This window comes from Mastigoproctus giganteus, chromosome 3, assembly GCF_048544385.1.
Source record: "Mastigoproctus giganteus isolate SK-2022 chromosome 3, ASM4854438v1, whole genome shotgun sequence".
Taxonomy (NCBI): domain Eukaryota; kingdom Metazoa; phylum Arthropoda; class Arachnida; order Uropygi; family Thelyphonidae; genus Mastigoproctus; species Mastigoproctus giganteus.
The window spans coordinates 196,731,525-196,744,886 of record NC_143577.1 but is presented as its reverse complement, the minus strand read 5'-3'; the positions used below and the strand labels follow the sequence as shown (position 1 = coordinate 196,744,886).

General features: G+C 40.0%; 1 protein-coding gene across 1 annotated transcript in view; it reads right to left on the bottom strand.

Moving 5' to 3' along the window:
* LOC150088549 (WD repeat domain-containing protein 83-like) overlaps positions 1-4,740 on the bottom strand; it is a 104,868-nt gene extending 100,128 nt beyond the window's left edge. The window contains exon 1 of the mRNA XM_090370228.1: positions 4,162-4,740. Coding sequence (XP_090226354.1) covers positions 4,162-4,231 — 70 coding nt within the window. The 5' untranslated portion in view covers positions 4,232-4,740. The remainder of the gene's footprint in view (positions 1-4,161) is intronic.
* Positions 4,741-13,362: the final 8,622 nt, after the last annotated feature.

Here is a 13,362-nt window from a genome sequence, read left to right as displayed (position 1 = left end):
GGTTCTTTATATTCCTTAATATATTATTTATATATATATATATATATATATATATATGGGGCTTAGAGGGGAACAGGTATCCTGTGTGTTATCAGACACTCAGCCTAAAACACTGATGGATCCAATATCTCTCTATTACAGAAGATTTAGGAGAAGTCCGGTTGGCCTGCCTCCCTAAAATCCACTCATGCACACCTTCTCGATGGTAAGCCCTGTTACGTCACTTAGGTGGCAATGAACGTGTAGAGTGGTTCTCTTCAGGATGCCTGGTCAGCATGAAGAGGAAAAGACCAACCCCTCCAGCAATATGAAAGCACGACGAAACAAATGGCCCTCAGTCCCCAGCAGCTTTCACTCTCCCTCTTACGGCAGCGAGAGGATTAGAGTGGAAGCAGAGGGTGCTAAGAATCTCTGGGTACGACCAGGCTGCCATGCACGGAAACTGAACTTGGCCTGTTATAACGTAAGAACACTCATCGGTGAAGACAGGATATTAGAGCTGGAAAAGGAATTAGAAAATGTGAATTGGAATATCATCGGTTTGGCTGAAACAAGAAGAAGAAATGAATCACTTATAAGTTTATCAAGTGGAAATCTGCTGTACACCAATGGAAACAGTGAAAGGAGTGAAGGTGGAATTGGGTTTCTGGTCCATAAAGATTTTAAAAACAACATTTTGGAATTCAAAAGTACATCACCAAGAGTGTCAAGACTAATACTCAAGATTTCTAAGAGATACAAGCTAAAGATTATAATGATTTATGCCCCAACATCGAGCCATGATGATGAAGAGGTTGAAGAAATGTACACTGAAATTGAGAGTCTTCTAGATGAGCAGAAAACCCACTACACTATTATTATGGGAGACTTCAATGCTAAGGTTGGAAAAAGACAAAACAGCACAGAAAGGGGAACTATAGGAAATTTTGGAATTGGTGAAAGAAATGAAAGAGGTGAAAGACTTGTGGAATTTGCAGAATCTCAAGGACTGTCAGTAATGAACACTTTTTTCAAGAAAAGGGTGAACAGAAAGTGGACATGGAAGAGTCCAAATGGATTAACTACTAATGAAATCGACTTCATCCTCACTAACAGAAGATATATTGTGAATGATGTTACCGTCCTGAATAAGGTAAATGTTGGAAGTGATCACAGAATGGTAAGATGTACACTTGATATAGATGTAGGAAAGGAAAGGAAAGGAAAAAACTGACTCGAGTAAATAATACAAAGGTCTTTGAAATAACAGAGGAGGAGAAAAAGCAGTATGTACTGGAACTTAAGAACAAGTTTGAGCTTCTGCAGACTGCTGAGGACCAAGATATCGACGAGGAATATTACAACTTTTTGAAAGTGATAAAGCCCAAGAAACCTATAGGGAAAAAGAAATCCAAAGAAGAAAAAATTAGTCAAGAAACACTTGTCATGATGAACCGAAGACGACAAATGAAAAGCAAGAAAAACACTGACAGGGAGAAAATTGAGTATACTGAGTTATGCAAAGCCATTAGAAAGAGACTCAGAGAGGACATAAGAAGATTTAACACAAGAAAAGTAGAACAAGCATTAAGGGAAAACAAAGGATTTAAATCAGCAGCCATGAGCAGTAATACAGAAAGACAAATGATACTGAAACTGAAGAATAGCGATGGTGTACTTATAAACAGCAGAGAAGGCATAATTCAAATAGCAGAAGACTACTATAGAGAATTATACAAGGAGCAGGGGAATGATGCCAGCAGTGGGGAAGATGGATTGCAAAGTAGCAACACATACGACATACCCAATATTCTTCCTGATGAGGTAGAACATGCATTGAAGAAAATGAAGAATCAGAAAGCCCTGGGGGAAGATGAAGTTACTGTAGAGTTGTTAAAATTGGGAGGAAGAGACATAACACAAAAACTGGCAAGGCTCTTCACAAAGTGCATTAGAAAAGGTGTGACGCCTAAGCAGTGGAATAATGCAATCATAGTTTTGCTGCATAAGAAAGGAGATAAATCAGAAATTGGAAATTATAGACCAATTAGCTTGTTATCCCACATCTACAAGTTGTTCACAAGGGTCATTACTAACAGATTAGAAAGGATACTGGATGAGAATCAACCGAAAGAGCAAGCTGGCTTTAGGACAGGATTCTCAACTATGGATCACCTTTATGTAATATCACAGCTAATGGAGAAAGCAAATGAATATAAAACACCATTATGCCTGGCATTTGTGGATTATGAAAAGGCATTTGACTCCATACAGCATAAGGCAATGTTTCGGGCACTGGAAAGACAAGGCATTGATACCCCATATATTATGATTTTGAAGAAAATATACGAGAGTGCTACCTCCTTTATTAGACTAGACAAAGACAGTAGGAAATTTAAAATTGAGAAAGGAGTTCGACAAGGAGACACAATATCTCCGAAGCTGTTTACTGCTGCCCTTGAGGAAGCTTTCAGAAGATTAGACTGGTCGCAGAAAGGAGTCAATGTGAATGGAGAGTACCTAAACCATTTACGATTTGCAGATGACATTGTGGTCATAAGCCATGATCCCAAAGAATTAGAGGAAAATCTTAATCAGTTATGCACAGCTAGTAAGAATTTTGGACTAAAGATGAATATGGCTAAAACAAAAGTAATGATGAACAAGTATGCCACGGAAAGGGAAATAATGATTGAAGGAGCAGTAATTGAAAAGGTGGAGTCATATACTTATCTGGGACAAGTTATTAGCTGTAATAATGATAAATGGCTGGAAGTCAAGAGAAGAATAAATTTTGGATGGATAGCATTCAGGAAATATAGTCACATACTGAAGAGCAGTATCCCAGTTTGTCTGAAACGTAAAATAATGGACCAATGTATACTCCCCATCATGACTTATGGAAGTGAAACTTGGGCACTCACCAAAAGAATGGAAGAGAAGCTGAGAACTACACAGCGAAGAATGGAACGAATCATATTGGGAATAAGACTGTTAGATAAGAAGAGAAACACATGGATTAGGCAACAAACTCAAGTAAAGGACATTCTTATCAAAACTAAAGAACTAAAATGGTCTTGGGCAGGACACATAGCTCGAAGACATGATGACAGATGGACTAAGAAAATAACAGAATGGTATCCAAGAGGAGCTAGAAGAAAACCTGGAAGACAAAGGCGGAGATGGATAGATGAAATTCATGAGTTTGTGGGTAGTAAATGGATGTCCAGTGCTCAAAACAGAAGGAACTGGAAAGTTGCTGGAGAGGCCTTCATCCTGCAGTAGATTGAAAATGGCTGATGATGATGATGATGATGATATATATATATATATATATATATATATAAAGTTAAAATCATTGGATCTATAGCATTAAGTACTATGTATTTTTATTTAATTCACCTTTTCACAAATGTAATAATTCACAAATTATTAAAAATATATTCATATTATTATTTTCAGGCAATACAAAATATATTACCTGAAAATAATAATTACCTATTTCCATTATCGTTTTTATAATCAAATTCTTATGTAGTCAGGAAATTGTATTTTATTCTTTCTAAAAACGAAAAAAAAAATTATTGCACGTACGTAGTATATTGCCAGTATACAGTCAGCGTCGCGATGTTCAATCAAGTCTGAACTGCTCGTCAGAATACTATTATCATTATTACTATCATTAGCTATATGGTGCAAGGAAGCCTGAGGCTTATGCTGAGGCACTAGCCAAATAAAAAAAAAAAAAAAAATCCCGAGTTACCCTGACAGAGAGAGAGAGAGAGAGAGAGAGAGAGAGAGAGGAATTACCACGAAAGAGATGAATGAATGATGATATCCAGCTCAGGACCCTGAGTTTACGATTCACGCTAGGTTCGAGCTGGCAGTAACGTAAGGGCTGACAGTGATTCATGACACTAAACTGCAGGATTTCCCATAACATTATCAGTTATTTACCGTAAGTTAAATCATTCCCAACCTTTATACAACGGCATAGGAAGGAAATACTCCCCTTCTATTCCGTACCGCCTATAGAAAAGCGGTAACTGTTATTCACTTATATAACTCATACTGATAAGTAAGTGAAGTAGTAAACATAATATCAAGCACGTCCCAGACACCGGACATTCGCCAAATTCCTTTACATCGTTTATCAAAAACAACTGATGTTAATTAACTTACCATTAAATCTAACAGCGCGAACGGCACCTTGCTTGCAATGAAGTTTCGTCACTTGTACTCGTGGTAACATAACTTATTATATATGTATATATAAAAAATGCCGAACCTCAAATATTATGATGAATTCGGTTCGAAGTCCTAGGTTCGACAAATGCTGTTCAATGCATCCTGACATCAAATTAGCCTACAAATAAGTGTCTGTGCATGCCAATAAAGTGTGGCACAAAGCACTGAACACAACCGACATCAGCTGATAGAGTAATAGCATGAGTCGCAGCTTCTAAACACATTTTTCATTCGAGCACAAACATCCAATCACTAGATCTTATGTATAGCTTAGCTTAATTTTCAGCACTCACCCCGTATGAGGTGAGTACTGAAAATTAAGCTAAGCTATACATACGATGTAGTTATTACATTACAGCACATAAGGACTCCTTAAAAAAAAAAAAATCAAGAGTCAACTTATAATCACATATACGTTGTATTATCTGTCGTTTATAAACACATAAACGACAGATAATACGACGACGTAGAAAGTACGACACAGAGTAGTAACATATCACACTTCTCGGTGACTTACGAAGCTGTAAGCAAACAGTTTTGTGATTGAGAGACTGCTGTCCAATAGAATCAAAACAATCGACTTATTCAATCCAATAAATTTATTCGGTCAAAATTAACCAACAAAATACTCAACTGCCGATACAAATTATTTACAGCATAAATGTAAACTTCACGTACATGGCCTTGGAAAAATTTTAATAGCATTAGTAGAGGCATTTGATGCAAGAAAGCAAGCTTATGCAGCATCAGCCAAAAAAATAAATAAATAAATAAAAAATTAACCCCACTTCCACTTCACCCCTCTGTTCGTTCGAAATACCTGTCCAGCTGAGCCTTAAACTTATTTAGGCTATTAACTTCCACGACAAGAGATGGAAGTCTATTCCAGCAACCAACCACCCGCTGGCTAAAGGCAAATTTCCTCACGTCTATCCTGCATCTGTCTTTCCTCAATTTGAATTTATGCCCTCTCAGGTGATTATCCTGAGCAAGAAGAAGAATCCCATCAGCATTGAGCATGCTCAACCCATTCAAGGCTTTATACACCTCTATCAGATCACCTCGCCGTTGCCCAGTCTCCAGACACTGTAATTTGCAAAACGTAAGCCTTTCTTCTTGAGAGCACCCCTTTGTTCCATTCACTAATCTTGTTGCCCTTAGCATTAGCATTAGCATTAGTAGAGGCATATGATGCAAGAAAGCAAGCTTATTCAGCATCAGCCAAAAAAAAAAAAAAAAAAAAAACCCACTCCCATTTCACCCCTCTGTTCGTTCGAAATACCTGTCCAGTTGAGCTTTAAATTTGTTTAGGCTATCAACTTCAACAACAAGTGATGGAAGTCGGTTCCACCAACCAACCACCCGCTGGCCAAAGGCAAATTTCCGCACATCTATCCGACATCCGTCCTTCCTCAAGTTGAATTTATGCCCTCTGAAGTGATTATTCTGAGCAAGATGAAGAATCCCATTGGCATTGAGCATGCTCAAACCATTCAAAGCCTTATACACCTCTATCAGATCACCTCGCCGGTGCCTAGTCTCCAGACTCTGTAATTTGCAAAACTTAAGCCTTTTTTCTAAGAGCAACCCTTTGCTCCATTCACTAATCTTGTTGACCTTCTCTGTACCCGTTCCAGCAGCTCTACATCCTTCTTCAAATGAGGCCTCCGGACCTGTATACAGTACTCAAGATGTGGCCTAACCATTACCTTATACAAGGGAATAATCACCTCCTTATCCCTGCTAGAAAAATTCCTGTATATCATTGACAAGACACCATGAGCTACTCTTGCAGCTCGTCTGCACTGCTCAGAGAACTTCATATCTGCCTGCACAATTACCCCCAGATCCTTTTCATTCTCCACCACTGTCAGTGTAGTACCGCAGAGTTGATACGTTGCTCTGGGGTTACTGTTTCCCATATGTAGTACTTTACATTTGTCAATATTAAACTTCATTTGCCACCTCTCACCCCATCTGTTCAACCTTTCCAGATCTGTTGCAGCAGCATAGCGTCAGTAGTGTCCTTAACGACCCTGCCAACCTTTCTATCATCTGCAAACTTGGACATTAAACTTGATATCCCATCATCAATATCATTCATAAACACCGAAAACAACAACGGACCCAACACTGAACCTTGAGGAACTCCACTAATAACATTAGTCCACGTTGAGCAGTGTCCATTGATTACCACTCTCTGTCTTCTGCCACTCAACCAACCCCTTATCCATAGCAGCAATTTGCCTGCAATGCCACACTGCTCCAATTTGTGCAGCAGTCTTCCATGTGCAACAGTATCAAAAGCCTTTCTAAGATCCAAATATATAATATCAAAGTTATTCCCTACATCCAGTTCTTTTGTGACTACATCATAGTATCCAATCAAATTGGTCAGGCAAGACCTGCCCTTAACAAAACCATGCTGCGTCTGAGCTATAACTGAATTCTTGTCTAGATGATCCTGCAGTGCTTCTTTAACCAGTGCCTCCATTAATTTACCTGGAACAGAAGTTAAACTAACAGGTCTATAATTACTTGTGTCAGCATTTGATCCTCCTTTGTGGATTGGGGTTACATTTGCACATCTCCAGTCTATGGGTACCTCCCCTGAGTCCAAAGAAGCTCTCATAATTATGGCTAGGGGTTTGCATACTTCCTTTGCTGCCTCCTTTAATATAACTGGATAGATCCCATCCACCCCAGGTGCCTTTTTTATGTTTATCCTCAACAATCTCTCCTCCACTTCCCTCTCAGTTATTACAAAATCATCCAGATCACTGCCAATGTTTACTTTACCTACATCATTCTCCTTCCTGAATAACTCCTCATGTGTGAATGTAGATGCAAAATACTCGTTTAGATTGTTAGCCACCTGAGCAGGATCCTCAACTGTTGAACCATCAATATCCAGTGGATCAATCTGATTCATCCATTTCCTTCTCGAGTTCAAATATGTAAAGAACTCTTTTCTGTTTTTCTTTGCATCCTTTGCCAAGGATTTTTCGTAGTCTGCCTTTGCCTGCCTAATCTCCTTTGTGACTTGGTTACAGACCAACTTATATCTATCATTGGATTCCATGTCACCCATTCATTTGTATGTATCCCATGCATTTTTCTTCTCTGCCACATGTCTCATTAATTCATCTGACAACCATTTAGGCCTAAACCTTGAACAATATTTCTTAGTTGGTATGTAAAGCCTGGTAGCCTCCAAGATTAGTTCCTTGAATGCTTCCCATTTTGAGTTTGCTGTTGGTAACATCATCAGTTGGTCCCACTGTATAGAATTTAAAAACTGTCTCAGACCATCATAGTCGCCTTTACGAAAACAAAAACCCTTCCCTTTACCTCTGATGGTAGTTACCTCCTTGAGTAAATCCCACTTCAACACACCGTGATCACTGCCACCTAGTGGTTCATTTATCTGCAGATTCTTAATGCATGAAGAATCACTACTGATAATCAGATCAAGAGTATTGCTCCCTCTTGTTGCCTCACGAACATGCTGATGTAGAAAACAATCATCCAATAAAACCACAAAAGCCTTGCTAGTGTGCGAGTGACCAAACCACAAATTCCAGTCAATATCTGGGAAATTAAAATCCCCCATTATAAGACTCTCTGATTTACTGGCCCACTCTATTTCCCTGTACAATATCTTATTATACTCATCAGAGTCATTAGGCCTATAGCACACTCCTACTCTCAATTTTGATTTCCCTATGCTTATGTCACACCAAACTGACTCGACACTGCCCTGTCCATCGATGTCGACTGGCTTCACTTCCTTGGACATTATGTGTTTCTTAATTAATTCTCTGTACTCGTTCCAGCATCTCTACATCCTTCTTAAAATTAGGCCTCCAGACCTGTATACAGTACTCTAGGTGCGGTCTAACCATTGCCTTATACAAGGGAATAATCACCTCCTTATCCCTGCTAGAAAAATTCCTATATATCATTGCAATACACCATGAGCTACCCTTGCAGCCCGTCTGCACTGCTCAGAAAACTTCATATCTGCCTGCACAACCACTCCCAGGTCCCTTTCATTCTCTACCACTGTCAGTGTAGTACCACAGAGTTGATACGTTGCTCTGGGGTTGCTGTTTCTCATATGTAGTACTTTACATTTGTCAATGTTAAACTTCATTTGCCACCTCTCAGCCCATCTGCTCAACCTTTCCAAATCCTGTTGCAGTAGCATAGTGTCAGTAGTGTCCTTGACAACCCTGCCAACCTTCGTATCGTCTGCAAACTTGGACATTAAGCTTGATATACCACCATTAATATCATTTATAAATACAGAAAACAATAATGGACCTAATACTGAACCCTGAGGGACTCCACTAATACTCAAAGAGGTAACTACCATTAGGGGTAAAGGGAAGGGTTATTGCTTTCGTAAAGGCGACTACTATGGACTGAGAAAGTATTTAAATTCTATACAGTGGGACCAACTGATGATGTTACCAACAGCAGCAAATTCAAAATGGGAAGCATTCAAAGAACTTATCTTGCATCCAGTTCCTTTGTAACCACATCAAAATATTCTATCAAATTTGTCAGACAAGACTTTCCCTTAACAAACCCATGCTGTGTCTGAATTATTACTGCAGTCTTGTCTAGATGATCCTGTAATGAATCTTTAACCAGTGACTCTATTATTTTACCTGGAACAGAAGTTAAACTAACTGGTCTGTAATTACTCGTGTCACCTTTCAATCCCCCTTTGTGAATTGGGGATACATTTGCACATCTCCAGGCCGTGGGGACCTCCCCTGAGTCCAAGGATGCGCTGATAATTATGGCTAAGGGTTTGCTTAGTTGCTTTGCTGCCTCCTTTAATATAACTGGATAGATTCCATCCACCCCATCTGCCTTTCTTATGTTTAACTTCAACAACTTCTCCTCCACTTTGCTCTCAGTTATTACAAAATCATTAAGCACCCCTCTACAATTTGATAACCTTCTGCCATTTTCAAACCTTAATAACTGCTCATGTGTGAATGTAGATGCAAAATACTCATTCAGTGTTTTGCTATGTGTTTGCTATCAGTCCAACCATCGATATCAAGTGGACCAATCAGATTTACTCCCTTCCTTTTAGTGTTTATATAAGTAAAGAAATCCTTGCTGTTTTTCTTAGCATCTTTTGCCAAAGATTTTTCGTAAAATGCCTTCGCCTGCCTAACCTCTTTTGTGGCCTGATTATAGACTAGCTTATATCTTATGGCTTATACCATCTGACTTCGTTTCTGTTTTTTTTTTTTTTTTTTGCCTTACTCAGGGAGATAGCCACATCTCAGGTACTCAGGATGGCAAGTCATCGTCGTTTAGATAATTCTTCAAGCAGGTGAGCTGTTGGCCGACTTGAAGCCGGACACTCACAGGGTGAAATGACACGTTAGCTTAATATGTTACGCAGTCTCGTCTCGGCACTATGGAAGCAGTTTCAGGAGACAGGAACCATTACAAGAAGAGCTGGCCAAGGTCGCCTGATGGCAACGTCAACCAGAACAGCCTGCAATCTGGCTCTAACAGCATGAGAGAACTGTACGATGTCCTGTCGCTTGAGGTTACGGTAGGCCACAGGTGACACACTGTCCAGTTGAAAACATTTCCAACTGGACAGTGTTCCGAAGGCACAATTCAAGTGGACTCTTCAAGGAAGCCAGTGGTTTGTATCGCATTAACTTCAAACCACAAACATTCGTCGAAACAGATGCCATGAACATGTGACATTGAGCCCTGGCAAATGGGGAACAGTTCTATTCTCTGATGAGTTCCATTTTAGACTACAAACAGATTCTAGACATTATTGGAACTGGAGACAACGATCAAAGCGGGTAGCATCCCTCCAACATCAGAGAAAGGGCCACTTACAGTGCAGGTTGTGTTCTCGAGTGGGCAGAATAATGATCAATACGGCTGCACCTATCTTGATGGTTTTCATAGGGATATCATAACTGCGAGAACAGATCCTCGGACCTAATATGAGATTTTTTTTAGGGGATGGATTGGCCTAGATTTTCATTTTATGCTCAACCAAGGTATTTATATGTCCCAGATAGAGAGATTTTTCAGCTCCTCCTTTACTAAGGATATATATATTTTTTCTTTTATTTTTATTATTATTATTTTTTCCATTTGAAAAATTTGGCGTCCTGGGAAAGGGCCCTTCTAGTTCGTGCCTTAATCGGGCACTGTGCTCAAATGGTGAAAGAATATCTTGAAACTGAAAATATCCAACGACTGCCGTGGCCAGCACGATCAGCGGACTTAAATCCGAACGAACAGGTGTGGGACGGATTGCACTGCACGCCGACAGCCGTCCCTTTGGTAACTTGGTGAGCTAAGGGCTGCGCTGGTTAAAGAATGCAATTTGTTGCCACAGAATCTTATGGACACCCTTGTAGCAAGCATGGTTCATCACTGCCAGGGATCTTAAGCAGTACTGATATCATGTGACCATAATTCGAGCATCTTGTATCGACTTCAGTAATGTGACCTTTTTGTTAATTCTTATCTGCATCACGAAGTATGGAGATACAAAATCTAATAGGACGAATTGTGGCAGTACATCGAAGCTGACTGAAAATGACTGTCACCTAAAAATATAAAACTAGTACCAATAGAATTTAGTGCATCTCAAGCAGTCCAGTTGTAACCGAACAGTTCGGCGAGAACTTCATCAAGCTGAAATGTATGGCAAAGCCGCTATTGCCAAGCCACTCCATAGCATTAGTAGGCGTATGATGCAAGAAGGCAAGCATATGAAGCATCAGCCCAAAAAAAAAAAAAAAAAAAATCCCATTTCACTCATCCATTCTCTCCAAACGTTTGTCCAGTTCTTCGTTCAATTTATGAAATCCATCAACTACCACAGCAACAGATAGAAGTTTGCTCCAGAAATCAACCACCCAATGGAAAAAGGCAAGTTTCTGCACATCTATTCTAAAACTCCCCTTTCTCAATTTGAATTTATACCCACCTCAGGAGAGTGTGTTTAGTGTCAAACGGCATCAGAGGTTTCTCCCATCCGAAGAAGAGGAAGAATCCCAGCAGCGTGTGTGTGGTATGGTAGTTTATTGGTGCATTAGCTGCTATTGCTGTAGTGCGCCTATTCGAAGGAATATTAGAAAATAATTAATAATGAAGCCAATTTAAATTAATTTCAGTTCTGAAACCTATTCATAAAAGATGATACACACCAATTTGTTTTAAAAAAGCAGAAAAGTTCGTTAACATTTGCGTCCTCTCCAATGATATGATGTAGTGTCAATGGTTCTCGACGATTAGCCAGATTTTGAAATATTACAGCTCGATGTTGTTGATACTGTGAACAGTCAATCAGAATGTGTTTGACTGTTAGATGTTCTAAGCAGTGTGGACACTGAGGAAGATCATCGCCCATTAGTAGATGGAGGTGAGTCAGATGGGTGTGTCCTATTCTCATTCGTGTGAGTACCACTTCTTCCCACCGCACTGTCTGATTGCTCGAGTGCCAGAACTTTGGGTCTTGTTTCAACTGGAAAAGTTTGTTATTCGTTTGGTTATGCCATAACTCTGCCCACTGTGCATGGCATGCTGCTTGAATTAAGATATTATAATCGGGTGCTGGAATAGGGAAAGAGGTTAGATTTAAACTTGGACTTTTTGCAGATATATCGACCTTGCTACCTACGCCTGAATGTGCTGGAATTCAGCAAAACTTCACTAGATATGAGAGCAGAGGGGAAACACTGCTGCTGCTGCTTCAACAGTTGAAAGAGATTTGGAACCATCCGTATATATCGGCAAGAAGTCAGCACAGGTTTGAATATGGCTAGCATGGAGTTGTTGCACAGTCAGTGCCGGTAGACGATTCTTTCCCCATTGAAGAAAATAGGTATCACAGGTCCGTTGAGGAAAGGTGGTCCAATGTGGATGAGAGTAATTCTTTATCTGTTGCCTATTGTGGAGAGGAACATTCCAATTCGTGTGATATTTCAAGGAGCCGTAGGCCAGCTGGTCGTATTTTACTTGGTTTATTTCTGTAGGGATTGATTAGTGGCTGAATAGGATGCGAAGAGCAAGTCTGTATTTAAGTAATAACAATTTTCTACGAAGATGCAAAGGGGGGGGGGGGGGCTCATGGGCTTCAATGTATAGACTCTGAGTTGTAAATGCCCTGTATGCACCAATTGCAATCTGCAGTGCATTATGCTGAATAGGATCCAGCCAGCGTAGCACACTCCTTCGGGCAGAATCGTAAACTGGAGCATCATAATCTAAACGGGATCTAATCAGTGCTCTATATAAGAGCAGCAAAGTTGTACGATCTGCTCCCCAAGAGAGGGCAGATAAAGCTCTTAGCATGTTGATCTTATTAAGACAAGCAGTACCGAAGTTGAGCTTACTGTCCAGGATTAGTCCCAAGAATTTCATATTGCCGGTAATCGGAATGGTGGAATTTGAAATCCGAAGTTCAGGATCTGTATGCAATTTGCGTTGACTACAAAAGTGGATCGCAACTGTTTTCTGTTTGGAAAGACGATATCCATTGAGCTCAGCCCACTTTTGTACTTTATTGAGGGTCATCTGCAATTGCCTTTCGATAGTCTCATGTTCTGAGAATGGCAAGAAATAGAGAGATCGTCAGCGTAAAGGTAGGCCTCCACAGTATTTCGGAGTTCTTTTGTGATTCAATTCTAAGGGCAAACAGGGTTGCACTCAAAACTGATCCTTGCGGTACTCCTACTTCCTGCGAGAATGTAGCAGAAAGGGAATTTTGATATCTGACCTGAAAAAAAAATTAAATTATTATTATTTGATTATTTTAGGGTTGCCCATAATTAAATACATTAACCCGTATTTGTGTCTGTAAATTGCGTATGTTTGAGGGCCTCCGTAGCCGAGTGGTCAGGAGCGGGAGTGCAGTAGCACACACTCTTTGAGTAGACCGGGGTTCAAGCCCCTGACTGCTGAATACGGTCGATCTGCCAACTCGCTCTGGACAAGCGTGGCAGATTATGGTCCGTTTCCCTCAGCATGAATTGTTGAGACGGCTTCCATCCTGCAGTGGGTTGATAATGGCTGCACTTTACTTTTTTTTTTTATGGTCGATTAGCCTGTTTTGCTGGACGAAAA